Genomic DNA, 18,653 nt, shown 5'->3' on the forward strand with positions numbered 1-18,653 from the left:
TTTAATGCCCTGGTTGTTTACTGACAATCAATAGCGCATTTATATATAGCAAAGCTTCTATGAAACGGTCCTACAGGCAAGAGCAATCTTTGCTGTTACACTAAAAGTCTGACCTTCCTTCTTCTGTCTGAAGATAGATCAAATGGCTGCTGTGATTACAGGCCTGAACAGGACCAAACAGGGTCATTAGTCCCTGCTCTTCTTTTCTTGCTGCGGTCTGTTTTTCAGCGGGACACTCTGTCAATTAACCTCCAAGGTCAAGACACAAACAGCACTGCAGACATCACAATCTCAAAGGCTTAAAGGTCACCATGAAAACAAAACAGACTTTTTTTTAATGAAATATGGCAGTATTTATAATAAATGATTTATCCGTGCACGTCTTTTTCTTTCTTTTTTTCAAAATAACTTTCCCTCCCTCTTACAGCATCTCTTTTCTCCTCTGATGGCATGTTTACTGGTATGAGGGCGGGACAACCTGTCAATCAAATAAGATCCACCAATAGCAAACCACAACCATCCTATCAATTGGTCCAAACCCTACATTTTTTCTTGCTCGAGAAGCCATTTCACTCATATATATACATCACAATAGAGATGTATTACAGTAAGTGAACAGCTTGTTTACCCACAGCTACTCTGTTGGAGCAGAAAATAGGACAGACAATAGAGGCACTGCTTACCAATATTGTACTGAGACTCAACATGAGAAAGCCTGTAGCAGCAAATCCAAATGAAAGAAGGATGTGCTCACAGGAGAGATAGCAGCAGATGTATCAGATGGTCTCTATATATGCAAAAATCAGGCCCCACTGGAGCCGAATTCTGATGCCTCTCTCATTAAGAAAGCAGGCGAGTCGCACAAGTCACAATCTGTTTCCTCTTCATTAGTAAAACACAGACGTGAGAACCAGGAGCTTTGGGGGAACAATTGATCGGATGGATAGAAAAACTTGAATCTTTTTAAGGGAGTTGTTGTCAGGATAAAAGATGAAAGGACTGACACTGTTTCTGTTATATGACCATAATGAAATTAGTTAAATTATGATAATATTATGTAATTCCCAACTGATTCCTCTAGGGTGTTGTGGGTGGTTGCTAGGGCTTGCTATGTGGTTGCTAAGGTCTTCAGAGTGGTTTTTAGCATAGTGCAGTTACTAAGGTATTCTGGGAATGTGATCTCCCCACCAACACCATTTTATCATTTGATTTATTAACCCTTTAAAGTCTGACATAAATAATAGTTAGAATTTTTTTTAATGGAATGGTCTTGAGCCTTTAGACAAAATATTTAAAAAAACGTTTGCATATGTGTCTTTTCATATGTGACACATCAGGTTTTTATTGCTCTTTTATTGCACACCTTAAAGGATTACTTCATTTTCAAATGAAAACTACCACTTTTCTAAGAAAGAAAGCATAAATTATGTCAGTTAAGCTTTTTTGTAAGTTGAATATGGAAGGCGTAAGACGCTACGCAAGTCTTTTGAACTGCGAGAGGCTTTACTCTTTCTTCGTAAGTTGAATACGGAATGCGGTCTGGCGGAAGCTAGATATTTTACTTTAGAACTTGCTAAATATGGATATTTTTCTTACACAAAGCATCGCTTCGCTTCAGAAGGCCTTTATTAACCCCTCGGAGCCGTGTGGAGTACGTTTAGCTTAGATGCGTCAGGATATTTATTGAAATATCTCCGGTTGTTTTCATCAGAAAGAAGAAAGTCATATACACTAACGATGGCTTGAGGGTGAGTAAAACTTCGGATAAATTTAATTTGAAAGTAAACTAATCCTTTAATTTTATTCAGAGACCTAAAATATGCAATTTGGTGCAGATGCTGATATTTATATGCCCAAAAAGTAAGATGAAATTCTGATATCTTGTGAAGTAAATCAGTGAGATCTTTATAAGAGTATAGCAGATACTGACTATTTTCATAACATCCATATAAATATCTGTTGTCACTCTATATTCCTCAATAATGTCTTTTTAAGATATTTAAATTCTTGGTTTTATGGTCAAAGCTCTGTCATTTTTATTGTGGGGGCCAAACATATATATTGCAATACAATATGATTGAGAGATGTACAAATAAAAAAAGTCTGATGTTTTATATTTGATACTCACATTTTAAATGTTTTTTCTAAAAAAATATGTATGGGTAATCAAGTAAACTTTAAGGTGATGATACTTTTTGAGCAATGTTGCCAGGCAATTTTGCAGAGCGATGTTTCTTGGGCACTTTCCCATTGAGAATAGGCAACAAATTTCTATCTGGATGCTTAAGATCGAAATTTGTTGCCTATTCTCAATGGGAAAGTGCCCAAGCAACATTGCTCGGCAAAACTGCCTGGCAACATTGCTCAAAAATGCCCCGTGTATCATCACCTTTAGTAGCTTCAGTCCAGTAACTGCTCATCTTGAATTATCACTAACAATATAAAAGTTTGGTCACACTTTAGTTTAGGGTCCAATTCTCACTATTAACTAACTTTTAACAAAGGCTTTTTTATGTGGTTTATAAGTACTAATAAACAGCCAATATCCTAGTAATATGCATGCTAATAAACAACTAGTTAATAGTAAGAATTGGACCCTAAACTAAAGTGTTACCAAAAGTTTACTTTAAAAAAAAGGGTTTTTACTAGCTACAAATGTATGAATTTTCAGTCAGATGAAGAAGGCATGTAGTATATTTTGTAAAGCAGGTTTTTCAGCTACGTTTTGGTCATGTTGAAAATGTAAAGGCCTTAGAAATGTGCATATCAATTAGGATAATGTAGGCTTTACAGGGTTAAAAAGCAGCCATTTTAAGAAGATAATTTGAAAGTGAGTGGGGTCCAGATAACATTGGACCCTATTGACTAGCTTGTATGAACATAAACAAAACAAAAAACATTGAGACATTTCTCAAAAAAAAAAAAAAAAAAATTCTCAAAATATCTTCTTTAGTATTCGACAGAAGAAAGAAAATCATACAGGTTTGGAATGACATACTAAATGGTTTAAATTAGATTTTGAATTCCAGATTTTCAGTGTATGTTTAGACACAAACATGTACTCATACACACTGTAACAGGGGATTACCCCGTGAGGGGGTGAGCCCTTTGGCAACCTGTCATTGGTGCTCTGGGCAACACTGATTGAACAGTCACATGGATGGGTTTGGAGAAGCTGCTAACAAAACTCTTCTGCAATTAGTTCTCATTACGTGACAGGTCCAAAAGCAGCAATGGCGTCCCAGTCTGGTGAGCCGTGTTTTCCTACAGCGAGTTTGCCTTTTCCTTCAGGAATCATTTAGACAGGGCTACCCTGCTCTCTGTATCCACCCCATGTCACTCTGGCAACACACCAGAGCGCTCATGATGTCAATGCACTTACAGTAGCATGAATTACACAATAAATATCCTTAAAGGTGCAATAGGTGAATCTCTACAGAAACTTTTTTTTGTATTGGTTGAAAGTCTCCTCATATCCTGATAGCAGTCACTGTTAAATGTTCTAAATGTTTTTTTTATAAATATATATCATCTGTGGAAGGCACAGGACCCTAAAATGTTCATCCATTCTTTATATTCAGTCCAAATGAAACAAAGTACAGTGTCCTACCAGCCTGTGTCAATGTACCTTCACGCACCCTTTTTACGCAGACATTATACGTCATCAGTGTGTTTCATGTTATGCAGAGTTTATGTAGACAGACAACAGTCGCAGAGCACCACAAACAAGCAGCAGCCACTTTTTACAGTTCCTATCGAATCAAATCAACAAGCTTATGCTGCGTTCACGCCATAACTACATTAATTAAGGGATGGCATCCCGTGACGTTCTAACCGGAGCTGTTGAGTCAGACTCTGAATTATGTGTTTCCATGTCAACAGTATCAACACCGAAATGAATCTGCAGCAGTCAGGTACAAGCTCTCGAAGTTGTTTACGTTCGTTGTTATTGTAATGTGCTTTGAGACATGAGGTAGTTTACCGCCGTCTCTTGTGACTCTTTGCCGAGAGCAGCTCTGTGTGTGCGTTCATGTGTTTTGGAGGAGGCGTGGCTTTGGGCCGTATGCTTTCAATGCTAGCAGGCTAACATTAGCATTTCCCAGATCACCTACTGCACCTTTAAGGCATATTTCAGTGTATTTTAATTTCACTGTGAAATTAATTGCACTGTGCCACTCATTTTCACTGGCCAAAATTTTGACATTGATACCATGGGGGATAACTGCCATATAGATTTTTTTTATATTATCTCATAATTTGGCAGCAGGTATATTAGGCTGCTGTCACTTTAAGACCAGTCGCACAGATCCATTATACTGTTACACATGCGTTTTCTTTCTCAACTGTTTACGTTCACTTAAAACATGACTTTGTTTACATGAATACTCGCCAAGACCGGCATTTTGACATTATTTTGTTTGTGAAAGTGCAGCTGGTATCATGTATCCATTCTGTGGAAAATGAGTATTGGAAGGTTTAGATATTTCAGTATCGATATGTACTGTACATATGTATATGTGTGTGTGTGTGTGTGTGTATATATATATATATATATATATCATCAGCAGATAAAAGATCTGACAGACAGACATGCACAGACTTATGTACACATGAACAGTTTTTGAACCAATTTTCAAAATCTTTTCTAAACTTTTAAATCTTCTGGGAAGTCTCACTCTCTCTGATACCCAAGATCATTAACTGAACTTGCTAAGAAAGTCTGTGACTAACTGACAGGAGAACAGAGAAACAGTAACTCCAGTGCTCATCATTATCTCACAGCAGAACATCTCAATTGGTCCTGATGTTGAGTGAGGTCAGCCATGGTGCCAGAGGTGGTCTGATGGTGTGGGAGGGAGTAAAAGAGCGCACTTGGGTTGGGAAGCAGGTAATTAATCCAGCACTTTTCCTCTGGGCCTATACGAGCAGCTGGTCTTTGCAGGCAGTCCAACAAACCAACAGCAGGAGAGAACAGATGTTGGTTATGGTGTAATGAAGAAGCCAGAGGCTATCAGATTATTCACAGCTTTGCAGACACCTCAACTGTTGGTCCTTGTTCATCCAGTTTGGGTTTAATCTTTTAGTTTGAAGACTAATGAATGAAAATAGCTCTTTCAGTGCTGCTTAAGTTGCTATACATGCATTCATCTTCAGAGTCTCTTCTGCACTAAAAGAGAGGAAATATTTCTCCTTATTGATAGAAAGACATATAATGCAGTGCTATTTTCATTTATTCATCACATGCTTTCTTAAAAATTAGCTAGCCTCACAAAAAAAAAAAAAAAAAAAAAAAATCCAAAACAAACAAAAAACATTACATTATCATGTACTGGGGTATGTCTCAAAAATGTAATTAGAGAGAACAAGACAGATCATGAGCGTCTTTTGAAATAACACTCAATATCACTTGTTTTTATGAGTTGCATCATCATTTGCAAAGAACTAATTGATCTCCATATGGACTGAATGCATTTTCAAAACTTTAAAATTTGATTAAAATGTAAAAAAGTGATTTTCATTCAGTTATGGCCAATGACTGAACCAAAAATGGCCAATGACTTTTTTTGCTTTTCATTTATAGCTTAAAGGTGATAGAGATTTTTCGTCGACTGAGAATCCAAAGACTGTTAGTGAGTTTTTGAAATGAGTGCATGTGTAAGAACAACCCCCCTCCTTCACAGCTCATTTCAAAGGAACACCTCCCAAAACTCGTGCACGAGTATTGGAACACGAGTGTTTACCACCGGCATTCGCTGTGTCGTGTTAGTGGATTCATTATGTCGGACTCACCGCAGGTAACTCATAATCTGTTACTCCTGTCTCCGGACAAAAACATCGCATGCGGCGCCTGTGGAGTGTGGAAAGCTACTGGAGCGCGCAGCCGCGCACGTCTCTCACAAGGAACGTCACGGCAGTGATTGACAAGCCAGAGGGCCAATCGTTCATGCGATGATCGTGTAAACAATTGGCTGATGTTTTTAAGGCCCTACCTCGTGCACAGATGATGTATATTAATATTATTCCTTTCAGTGCACCTAATAATAAATAGTCTTTTATCAGTTAGTAAAGACAGTTTCAAGTAATATTGCAAAAATGTATAAAACAAAACATCTTCTTTAGCACCTTTAATTTCTAAATAGTGTTTAGAAAATATCATTGTTTACTCACTATTATGTCATTCCAAACCTAGAGTAGACTTTACAGAGTGAGTGACTCTAGAATCTTGACCAAAAATGTATGCTCCTTTTAATGGAAATAAATGTTGTGATGTTATTTCCATCAAGAAATGCATCAATGTTTGTGCAATATCTAGTATTGACAATGCAAGAGTCAAGCACTCTGTAAAGTCTTCTCCAGCACATCCCAAAAACTCTCAATAAATTTAAAGGGTTAGTTCACCTAAAAAAATTAAAATTATCCAATAATTTACTCACCCTCAAGCCATTCTTGGTGTTTATGACTTTCCTCTTTCAGTCAAACACAATCAGAGTTATATTAAAAATATATTCATAATGGGAGTGAATAGTAGAGAGAGAAGAATAGATTTTGAAGCCCAAAAAAGCACATCCATCCATCATGAAAGTAATTCATACGGCTCCAGGGGGTTAATAAAGGCCTTCTGAAAGGAAGCAATGCATTTTTGTAAGAAAAATAACCAAATTTATAACTTTATAAACTAGAATCACTGACTTCCTGACACATGACGTGACGAACACGGATAGAGCAAAACAAAACACCGGTCATGGATTAGAAGTCTAAAATGAGAAATTTTAAAGGTGGAGGAGCTTGAGGTTTTGACGTTTATGAACCGCACCTAAGCTTACACTACTCTTACAACATACACCTCAACACTGTTGTGAACGAACTGACGGACATTACCAGAATCTAGCGATTATAGTTTATAAAGTTATAAATATGGATATTTTTTTTACAAAAACGGATCGCATTGCTTCAGAAGGCCTTTATTAACCCCCTGGAGGCGCATGGATTATTTTTTTATGATGGATCAATGTGCTTTTTTTGGGCTTCAAAATCTTGGCTACTATTCACTCCCATTATAAAGCTTGGAAGAGCCAGAATATATTTTAATATAACTGTGATTGTGTTTGTCTGAAAGAAGAAAGTCATATACACATAGGATGGCTTGAGAGCGAGTAAATCATGGGATAATTTTCATTTCAACATTTCTAGATTGAACTACAATTTCAAATTTGTTTTATTGTAGCATTGGATAAAGTCTGTCAGTTGCTTAATAAAGTGATATTTTTCCTGTACATGTTAATTCAGTCTTCAGCTGGTCTTCATTTGGCACTGTCTCCTGATGATAAAGAATGCAAGTTTACTGTAACACAACGAAAAATTCAAGAAGTTCAGTAATTAGACATTTTATTCGCCCAACAACAAAAGACACACTCCTAAAACCTGGCCAAAAACATATGGCTTGTCACATTCTAAAGTGCTTATTTGTTAGAGGCAGACATGCTTAAAACATAACACTTAAAAAAGACATGACAGCCAAAATGAGCCCAAGACTGTTTCAATTAAATAGACACAGAACTAAACATTTGGTCCTTGCAAGCCATGAAGTACACACAGCAAAGAGCACAAGCATCTCCAGAAAACAAAAAGGAAAGTAACAGTCCTCAAAAATTAGATATATATGTGTTTGATCCCCATCATAATCTGGCACTACTAAGGAGTTTGGAAGGAAACACAGCTTCAGTATTTGCTTTTACAAACCTCAGAGGAAAAGTGAAATTACTCTTTTTATATTAAACTTAAAAATGAAGTAGTCATATTATATTGGCCTGTTTAAACATCACTTTTGGCTAAAAGTAAAAACCATTTCTATGAAATACAAATATACATTCATTTAGTTTATACAACTCTGTATTGGATATATCTTGGAATATGTATGGAAGCTTGTTTCCAGCACGACTTTTTATCTCACAATTCTGACTTTTTCCCCCTTGCAATTGCAAATTTATATCTCTAATTCTGAGGAAAAAAGTCGCAATCACGTTTTCATTTTTTATTCCATGGTGGAAACAAGCTACCATAAATATCAATCATAAATAAATATCCTCAGCCTTAAACAGACGTGCATATCACCGGTCAAATCATGCTTGAAATGAACCATCATCAGAAAGAATAAAAATTAAAAAATAAAACTTTGAAGTGGACACAACATCTTTATCTTGAGAAATAAATAAGCTGAACATCGAGTGGTCAAATGCTGTCTTGCACAGTTTACAATTTTATACTCGAATCACTGCCATGCTATTCATACGCACAGACACAAACCCTGTGTGCCTGACAGAGCGCGTACACTCCACAAGCTTAACTGGGGATATCAGAGCTGTTGTTGCGGTTTCCGTATTTGTGATGAATGAAAAGGAGCACCACACCGAGGAAGAAGCAGATGGAGCCCACCGTTATGTAGGCGATGCCCAAGAAGGGGTTTTTCCCTCCCATCCAGGAGATGGTGCTGAGGATCATACGCTTCCGGCCCTCGAAGCTGCGGACGGGGTAGTCTGAGGGGTAAGTGGTTGAGGAAACAATGTCATTTTAGTAGTTAGAAAAGACCCCTAGTGGTGAAAATCAAGTTTTTAATTTTGTTTATGTCTATGTGGTGTTTTTAATATGCTTTAACTTAAGACAAAACAATCAGTCCACACCATCGCTGAGACTAAGGAAAAGTAGCAGTTTGATACGCGCTCCAAACCACTGATTCGAAACAAAAGATTCGTAAAGCTCCGAAGCTTCATGAAGCGGTATTTTGAAATCGCCCATCACTAGATATTGTTGAATAAAGTCGTTATTTTGTTTTTTTTGGTGCACAAAACGTATTTGCGTAAATTCATAACATTCAGGTTGAACCACTGTAGTCACATGAACTGTCTTTAGTGGCTTTCTGGGCATTAGAAAGAGTGTTAATTGTCTTGCTGGCAATTCAGGCCTCACTGAGCAATCAGAATTCATCAAAAATGTCTTGATTTGTGTCCTGAATATGAATGATTGTCTTACAGGTGTGGGAAGACATGAGGGTGAGTAATTAATGACAGAATTTTCATTTTTGGGTCAACTAACTCTTTAATACGGAAGAGGATTAGGGCCAAGCAATAATAAAAAAATGAAACCATCTCGAGATTAAAGTTGTTAAATTTTGAGAAAAAAGTCCAAATAAAATGTTGAGAATAAAGTCGTTAAATTACGAAAACAAACTCGTTAAATTATTAGAAAAATGTCGTTAAATTTCGAGAAAAAAGTCAAGATATGTTGAGAATAAAGTCATTAAATTACGAGAAAAAAAGTCGTTAAATTATGAGAACAAATTCGTAATTTAACATTTGTTCTCATAATTTAATGACTTTTTTCTCGTAATTTAATGACTTTATTCAACATTTTATCTAAACTTTTTTCTCAAAATTTAACGAGTTTATTCTCAATATTTTATCTCGACTTTTTTCTTGAAATTTAACAACTTTAATCTCGAGATGGTTTTATTTTTTTTATTATTGCTTGGTCCTAATCCTCTTCCGTACTTTAAGAACTGATTCAGTTATTGTGGCATAATACTGACTACAGAAAAAAAAAATGTATTTGTTCCTCATTTAAAAAAAAACTATTTATTCATTTAGTTTCAGTTTTCTTTCTTTAATTTTTTTAATAAATAATTTCAAAAATTAAAACATCAGTTTGTGTTATCACTCATTATTGTTCATTGAGTTCCTGTGCAGTTTCAAAAAGGTTTATTAGAAGCATATTTTAGGTAAGCATGGATATTTATCACATTGTATTGTTATATTAGTATATATTGTTACATATAACACTATTAATTGTCTTCCTTCATTTAGTAAAAACATGCCTTGATCATTTTTATTTTTAAACTAAATTTTGACTGTATTGTAGTTCTTGCATGAAATATTTTAATTACTAGTCAAATATTGTGGTTACGATTCCACGGATAGAAAAACGACTTCTGGCTATTTCAGAGCAAATATACATTATCGTTCAAAAGTTTGGTTCAGAAAGAAGTTTTTGAAAGAACGTAAGTCTCTTCTGCTCACCAAGGCTGCATTTATTTGATCAAAAACACAGTAAAAACAGTAATATTGTGAATAATGACTACAATTTACAGTAACTTTTCTATTTGAATACATAAATGTAATTAAAATGTAATTTATTTCTGTAATTAAAGCTGAATGTTCAGCATCATTATGCTGCGCTCACGCCACCTCGTATATTCCGGAATCTTGAGATGACAACACGTGACGTTGTATTCGGAGCTGTTCACGTTCTTTTGACCGGGAATTATGAATTTCTATGGCACCACTATCAACGCCTAAATGAATCTACAGCGGTCAGATGGTACAGTGGCCACGTGATACATCTGGGAGCTTTCAGAAAACTCCCAGCTTACAAGCTGAAATTACAAGCTCTACAATGAACGTTTTTTACAAGCTCGAATCTCGTTATTACATGAATTACGAGGCAACGTGAATGCTCCAGTCTTCAGAGTCACATGATCCTTCAGAAATCATTCTAATATGCTGATTTGATGCTCAAGAAACATTACTAATTATCAATGTTGAAAACAGTTGTGCTGCTAAATATAGATCATTCATTTGAAATAGAAATCCTCTGTAAGATTATAAATGTCTCTTCTTTTTTTTTTTTGATCAATTTAATACATCCTTTCTGAACAAAAGTAATAATTTCATTCAAAAGAAAAATTTTAAGAACCCAAAACTTTTGAACAATAGTGTATACTAACCCAAGTCAAAGAACACTAGAAAAATGCTTCTAATTCTAATTTTAATTGAATATAATCATTTAAATTGCAAAAAATCTGATCAGCCTAATAATTTGAATAAAACAAACGTTATCGGACTATGACTTGACAATGTTCCATGTCATGCAGAATCGGAAATATTTCTTGTTCATTTTAGCTTACTCCTCACAAAAGCTGCGTTTCCAACGAAAATACTCAACAATTTGTCCCAGGGACTTTCCCCCACCCCAGACAGGGTTGCCAGGTTTTCACAACAAAACCCGTCCAATTGCTTCTCAAAACTAGCCCAATCGCATTTCAGGGGGTAAAATCTGCTTTTTTGGCGGGGCTCCCCTGGTAAAATTTGCATTCCAGGGGATAAATTTCACGTTATTTTGGTTCGATTCAATCTGCGGACATGAAAAATAACCTGCGGCAACAGTGTAAAAGTAGCCCAATTCCTCAAGAAAACCACGGACTTGGCAACACTGCCCCCGATCTGTTTCTGTTTCTATTGCGGCCTAAGGTACCGTGAAGATTAGTCTGGTGACGTAGCACTGTGCGACTTTCCAGTTCCCGCTGGATTTCGTCCTCCACATATAAGCTTAATAAAGCCTGAACCTCATTCCTAAACTTTGAAAAAGTACTACTTTGCTGGAAGGGTGAATTTCTGAGGGGCGAATTTTTACCTGGAACTTCATTTAGAACCTGGTCCCTGTGGTTAAAACACACCAAGTACCACCCCAAAGTCTCTAGTTCCTGGGGAAAGTTCCTGCCGTGGAAACACGGCTATAAACACACTGTTCGCTATTCATGTTTTAAAGGTATGCAAAGCAAGGATACTGTAGGTGACTTCAAGGGTGTAGTTGCCTCTGGGCAGTGTGGGTGTCTGGTTGTTCTTCTTCTGAATGATGCGGTAGAGCTTTCTGAAGGTGGGGAGGGCAGCCGTGCGCATCCATACAATGAAATCCTCATTTATGAAGCCGTTGTTGTCTGGGTCAGTGTCCAGCTCATAAACAGGCTTGTGCCAGTTGATCGGCTTGGCTGTATCTGGAAGAGGAGTGTTTTAGTTAGAGATGTGTACAAAGCACATGCCAATTCATCACAGTATACATGCAAGTATATATTTAGAATTATACCTATAAAAACAGCAGTAAGATTACTGCCAGGAGGGTTTCTGAACTTCACGTGTTTGTCAGTCCACCATGCGATCCCTTTTTTGATAAGTGGAATTTGGGTTTTTGTTCCATTGGGATCAAGGTAAAACAAGTCCAATGTGTCTGAAGCAAAGAGTGAAAGAGACAATCGATATTAAAACTCTTGAGGAAACAGTCTTGCACAATGACAAGTATTCAGATCCAGGTCTTACCATTAAACATGCTGTTAGCAATGGCTCCACACGGGGCTATCGGCTTTACATTAACACGGTAAGGCTCACATTCTTTACTTGGTTCCTGAAATATAAGATTATATACTTTTAGCTTCATTCAATAACACACAATTGTATAGAATCAAATCAAGTACGTCTTGTATTCAGGAAACAGCAGTGTTGTTGTAACAGGTGACAGCTGTTGCAGTGTCACTCAGTATAAAGTTCATTAAAAGCGACAATGTCTGTCGGTGATTGACAGGGATATAATAGGTGTGGAGATGTTTTTAAATACATGATGCCTAACCCTGCTCACATGCAGCACTTGTTGACATTGTGTTGACATGTGTTTGCGCTGGCGGAGCATAGTATGCTGTCAAACATGTCAGACAGCTAAGCTCAAAATCAGGTGAACTATTTAGTTTCTATTTGCTTCGCCATTAATATTAGGACTGTCAATAATATATATATATATATATATATATATATATATATATATATATATATATATATATATATATATATATATATATATATATATATATATAAAAAATCACAAAATATAATCAAAAACATTTCTAATTAATTGAATTACTAAAAAAAGCAACTTCAATAATTTGTTTACAATAATAGAGCCCTATGAATTTTTTTAAATTCTGTGCTGTGTATTTTAATTTTTCTGGTGAAAAAGGCAATTTGGCAAAACATTCATTTATTTTTAATCAAATTTAAACAAAATGCTGCACAACAGGTTTACTGTTAAAATTAAAACATGGATGAAAAATTGTGTGATTTTTTCCTTCAAAAATAAAGACTTAATTATTAGGGATGCACCGACAAGATTTTTTGGGGCCGATACGATACTGATATTTGTCACTTCCTGTGTTTTGAAATTTTGTCATCAAAATAAATCAGCAAAGTTCAAAAACACCTGCATTAAATTATACTAGCAGGTTTATTGCTGCATCATCAAATAATTTCTAATGAACAGTGATTGGATCCATTTAACATTCAGCAGGCCTGCATAAATACAACTGAACAAAGATATATATGAAATAAACAGTGTTTTTTTTAGGTATGTTTAAAGGTGCCATCAAACGTTTTTTTACAAGATGTAATACAAGTCTAAGATATCCCCTGAATGTCTCTGAAGTTTCAGCTCAAAATACCCCATAGATACTGCATGCATGCATCAGAATATGTGAGTATTATATTAATTTGGATGTTTACATTTGATTCTGAATGAATTTGAGGCTGTGATCCGTGGCTAACGGCTAATGCTACACTGTTGGAGAGATTTATAAAGAATGAAGTTGTGTTTATAAATTATACAGACTTCAAGTGTTTAATAATGAAAAATAACGACGGCTCTTGTCTCCGTGAATACAGTAAGAAATGATGGTAACTTTATCCACATTTAACAGTACATTAGCAACATGCTAACGAAACATTTAGAAAGACAGTTTACAAATATCACTAAAAATATTATTTTGGATCATGTCAGTTATTATTGCTCCATCTGCCATTTTTCGCTATTGTTCTTGCTTGCTTACCTAGTCTGATGATTCAGCTGTGCACATCCAGACGTCCTGCCCTTGTCTAATGCTTTGAACATGAGCTGGCATATGCAAATATTTGGGGCGTATACCCCGACTGTTACGTAACAGTCGGTGTTATGTTGAGATTCGCCTGTTCTTCGGAGGTCTTTTAAACAAATGAGATTTATATAAGGAGGAAACAATGGAGTTTGAAACTCTTTAATTCTTGAAAATTTTTAATTCTAGGGCACCTTTAATAGTTTTCAGGTACAGAAATAAAGTAAAAATGTAAAATAGCACTGCATATTCTTCACTGTATAAATTAAATACATATTAATCCTTTATCGTAACAGACTTTATTATGATTAATCTTCTAATTTGTTTTTGTATGCATTTTAATATTTTTTGTAAGTTTAAATATGTATGAGATCTGCACTCCTTAAATATGTATGAAATCTCCTTTACTAAGGTGGGACTCTTATTTTGACGGGTGTTCTAGTCTACAGAGCTATATATACAGTCAATTCCATTTTTATGAATGGATTCTGCAATTCCATCCATGTTTTCTGCATCGCGGAAATCATTGGGCCCTAAACAGATAGTTCGCTTTTATCCTTTGGTTCAGACAGACAGCAAATCAGATAAATTAATAAATTAACTTAAGTGCCTTCTGACTTCTAATGCATGGGTCTTTCACAAACAGACCTTTGCAGTGACATGTTAATCTATCTTCTGTGACTCTCAGGACACGCCTTGGTCTCCGTGTTGTGAAACGTCATATTCACATAACAGCAGTGGTGATGAGAGAACGCACTTGAGAAACAGTTTATAGAGGAGAAATCAATCTTTATTGGTCACAAATTATTGGTCACTTTCTAAATAATAAAAAGTATAGCGCATCTACTATTAATTTTATATAAATAAATCATTTTTTTACCGATGCAAATATGTTAGAAATGATGCATTGCGATACAAATGCCAACTTGTGTATGATTGAAGCTTTTTAAATCGATTCATCGCATCATTAACTTTTATGCCGATGCAGTAAATGGTTAATCTTACCATCCCTAACACAGATAGATACAGACAGACAGACAGACAGATAGACAGATTCAAATGTGCTATACCTTAAGTGATCGTTCGTCTCCATTAAGTTGGCTGTCATCTCTTGACTTCACATACCGCCGATGGTTTTGGTAGAAATTTGAGAGGCCATAGTACATGAAGACATTACTCTGAAGACATAAAGTTAGAGTTTTTAACTTGTGTGTACAAGGCTTCCGGTGTCAACCGCTTCCAGTTTTTTTTCAGCTGTACAAAAACCTTCCTGTTATGCTACTTGATATTTCAAATTGGTATTTATAACCTTATTATTTTAACTTCTTATAGTAATAATAAATACTCTGGTTTGTAGCACAAATAGTTGTACTGTTTACTACACTTTATTCTTTTTAGTTAATATATATATATATATATATAATAATATATAATTATATATATATATATAATAATATATAATTATATATATATATATATATATATATATATATATATATATATATATATAAAAAAATCACAAAATATAATCAAAAACCTTTCTAATTAATTGAATTACTAAAAAAAGCAACTTTATTAATTTGTTTACAATAATAGGGCCCTATGCTTTTTTTTTTTTCAAAAATTCTGTGCTGTGTATTTTAATTTTTCTGTTGAAAAAGGCAATTTGGCAAAACATTCATTTATTTTTAATCAAATTTAAACAAAATTCTGCACAACAGGTTTACTGTTAAAATTAAAACATGGATGAAAAATTGTGATTTTTCCTTAAAAAATAAAGACTTAATTATTAGGGATGCACCGACAGGATTTTTTGGGGCCGATACGATACAATAGAGTTGTGAACTGACAGTGTTATCAAAGCCCATCACTTAACCCACCAGTAAAACATCCTCTATAAATAAATAAACTGGGAACATTTGGATTTAAAATGCATGTCAGATGTTATCAGTCAGGAAAGTCGAGGCTTACTGCTTCCTCATAATACAGCTATAAGCGACCGATGAAATGACTAACAAAAAGTACTACAGTATCATATATTTCTGAATAATGAACGATACCATGGAGCAATGAATATGATAATCATTTAATTCCTATCAAAGTGTGAGAGACTTCCAATTTATTAGTGCCAATGAGTAAATAACTAAAAAGAATAAAGTGTAGTAAACAGTACAACTATTTGTGCTACAAACCAGAGTATTTATTATTACTATAAGAAGTTAAAATAATAAGGTTATAAATACCAGTTTGAAATATCAAGTAGCATAACAGGAAGGTTTTTGTACAGCTGAAAAAAAAAAAATGGAAGCGGTTGACACCGGAAGCCTTGTACACACAAGTTAAAAATAGCCAAGTTTGAATATGCAAAAGCTCAAAATAGTAGAGAGATGAGAGGTGGAAGGCTTCAGAAAACATGGAAAATGTTAAGATATTTTTGTGCTGTTTTTTGTCCTTATACCACTTTGACATTCAGTGAGCACTAAAAAGTTTTATTGTATGGAAAAAGCAAACTGAGTTTGGGTCCTTCAACTTTAAAGGGTTAGTTCACCCAAAAATGAAAATAATGTCATTTATTACTTTTGTTGTAATAATATATTTTTGTTGAAATCTGATGGCTCAGTGAGGCCTGCATAGCCAGCAATGACACTTCCTCTCTCAAGATCCATTAATGTACTAAAAACATATTTAAATCAGTTCATGTGAGTACAGTGGTTCAATATTAATATTATAAAGCGACTAGAATATTTTTGGTGCGCCAAAAAAACCAAAATAACGACTTATATAGTGATTGCCGATTTCAAAACACTGCTTCATGAAGCTTCGGAGCATAAATGAATCAGTGTATCGAATCATGATGAAATCACGTGACTTTAGCGCGCCGAACAGCTGATTCGACACAAAAGATTCATAACGCTCCGAAGCTTCATGAAGCAGTGTTTTGAAATCAGCCATCACTATATAAGTCGTTATTTTGGGTTTTTTTGGTGCACAAAAAATATTCTCATCGCTTTATAATATTAATATTGAACCACTGTACTCACATGAACCGATTTAAATTAGTGCTGGAACGATTAATTGCGATTAATCGTTTGCAAAATAAAAGTCTGTTTACACGTAATATATATGTGTGTGTTCTGTGTATAATAATTATGTATATATAAATACACACACGTACAGGTATAAAGTTTAGAAATAAATGCATGTATTATAAATATATATATATATTTATATATTACATATAAACAAATATTTTATATATAAATATAAAATTTTTCTTAAATATATACATGAATGTGTGTGTATTTATATATACATAATTATTATACACAGAACACACACATATATAGATATATATATATATATATATATATATATATATATATATATATATATATATATATTATGTGTAAACAGACTTTTATTTTGCAAACGATTAATCGCGATCAATCGTCGCAGCCCTAATTTAAATATGTTTTTAGTACATTAATGGATCTAGAGAGAGGAAATGTCATTGCTGGCTACGCAGGCCTCACTGAGCCATTGGATTTCAACAAAAATATCTTAATTTGTGTTCTGAAAATGAACGAAGGTCTTACAAGTGTGGAACGGCATGAGGGTAAGTAATAAATGACATTATTTTCATTTTTGCGTGAACTAACCCTTTAATGTATGTCTTTGTCTCAGCCAGGGGTTGATTTTCAGACCATTATTTTTCTGTAAGATATCTGTACTTTTACTCAAGTATTGTTTTCATTTACTTTTTCCCCCTCTACATCTTTCTAGCTATAGTTTCATATGTCAGACTTTTAAAGGGTTAAGTCACATGGAGTTGGAACAACATAAGAGTGAGTAACTTAAACGACAAAACATTATTATGGCTTAACTATCCCTTTAAAAGGAATGCAGCATAATAGGCAGGTCATAAACACTCACCTCGAAAGGCTGGTCTAGAGAAAAGGACAGGACACATTTGCATGGAGTCGTGCTGTTCCAGCTGAAGCTTTGAGAGCAGTTAAAACACGGACTGGACATGTCAGTCCCGGTATAATCAATCTGTGAACACAAATACATGCTTACACACAGTTACATAACACATGTGCCCAGATTAATACTTCATATCCACCGCATTAAGTCCAAATAAACATCTATTTTCTGTGTATTTGTGAATAAAATGACACCTAACACTCGGTGCTCGAACCTCTATCTCTTTGATGTTGTTGGACGTCACGTAGAGGCCGATTCCTATGGGAATGAAGATGAGGCCGATGACGAAGAATGCGGGCAACACGGTCCCCGCGGTCAGGATCGGCTGCCAGGCCGGTAACCGCTGCTGTTTGAAGGCGGTGTTGTCGGGCTTTCTGGTCCGAATGGCGGCTCCGCCGAGCCCCGCGGATCCGGAGTGATGACCGTCTTCCTCTTTCGCGCTGTAGCTGGACGCCATAATAGCTGTTAATACCAGCTCACAGCTTCAATATTTGTATTTAAACACACGATTCCTCGATTACAGACGCGTAGTTGATATAAAAGTGTTTTTATATGTCCGCTGCAGTAGATTATCTACACAGCGGCCTTCTCTCTAGGTTGTAATGAAAGTTGCTTGTTTTGTTTGAGGCGGTGCTAGCTACAGGAAGTGTCAGTTAGTGTGATTCGCGAATCACCAGTTCGCGGTTCTTTTGACTCAGTCGAACTGATTTGTGAATTGCTGAGCTGTTTTGTTTGTTTGAATAACTATGTTCAGGGCTGAAAATTATTGATTTGATTTGATTTGATGTAAACACTGTCTAATAATGATGTAGCTTATAGGCAGAGACATTTATTGAGCTGCATTTTATCTGAAAACCTGTAATTATGTTACCAAAATATAGTTTGTTTTTTGACAGTTTGTTGTTCAATCATTCGGTCTTCACTTGTTGTT

The 18,653-nt window shown here is 35.2% G+C and overlaps 1 protein-coding gene across 1 annotated transcript; it reads right to left on the bottom strand.

The window, feature by feature from the left end:
* Positions 1 to 7,356: 7,356 nt before the first annotated feature.
* tmem30ab (transmembrane protein 30Ab) lies at positions 7,357 to 18,364 on the bottom strand. Its single transcript, XM_067384753.1, has 7 exons — positions 17,937 to 18,364; positions 17,672 to 17,791; positions 14,809 to 14,916; positions 12,144 to 12,228; positions 11,914 to 12,054; positions 11,618 to 11,824; positions 7,357 to 8,534 (listed from the first exon to the last, which is right to left on the bottom strand). The coding sequence occupies exons 1-7, from the start codon at positions 18,177 to 18,179 to the stop codon at positions 8,341 to 8,343; spliced, it is 1,098 nt and encodes a 365-aa protein (XP_067240854.1). The 5' UTR covers positions 18,180 to 18,364; the 3' UTR covers positions 7,357 to 8,340.
* Positions 18,365 to 18,653: the final 289 nt, after the last annotated feature.

The sequence above is a fragment of the Chanodichthys erythropterus genome, chromosome 4 (genome assembly GCF_024489055.1).
Source record: "Chanodichthys erythropterus isolate Z2021 chromosome 4, ASM2448905v1, whole genome shotgun sequence".
In the NCBI taxonomy this organism is placed as follows: Eukaryota; Metazoa; Chordata; class Actinopteri; order Cypriniformes; family Xenocyprididae; genus Chanodichthys; species Chanodichthys erythropterus.

Coding starts and splice junctions, on each gene's coding strand:
- tmem30ab (XM_067384753.1), bottom strand. CDS start 18,179: ATGGCGTCCAGCTACAGCGCGAAAGAGGAAGACGGTCATCACTCCGGA. Junction 17,792..17,936: donor ACAACATCAAAGAGATAGAG/GTTCGAGCACCG, acceptor TTGTGTTCACAG/ATTGATTATACCGGGACTGA. Junction 12,229..14,808: donor GAGACGAACGATCACTTAAG/GTATAGCACATT, acceptor CTTATATTTCAG/GAACCAAGTAAAGAATGTGA.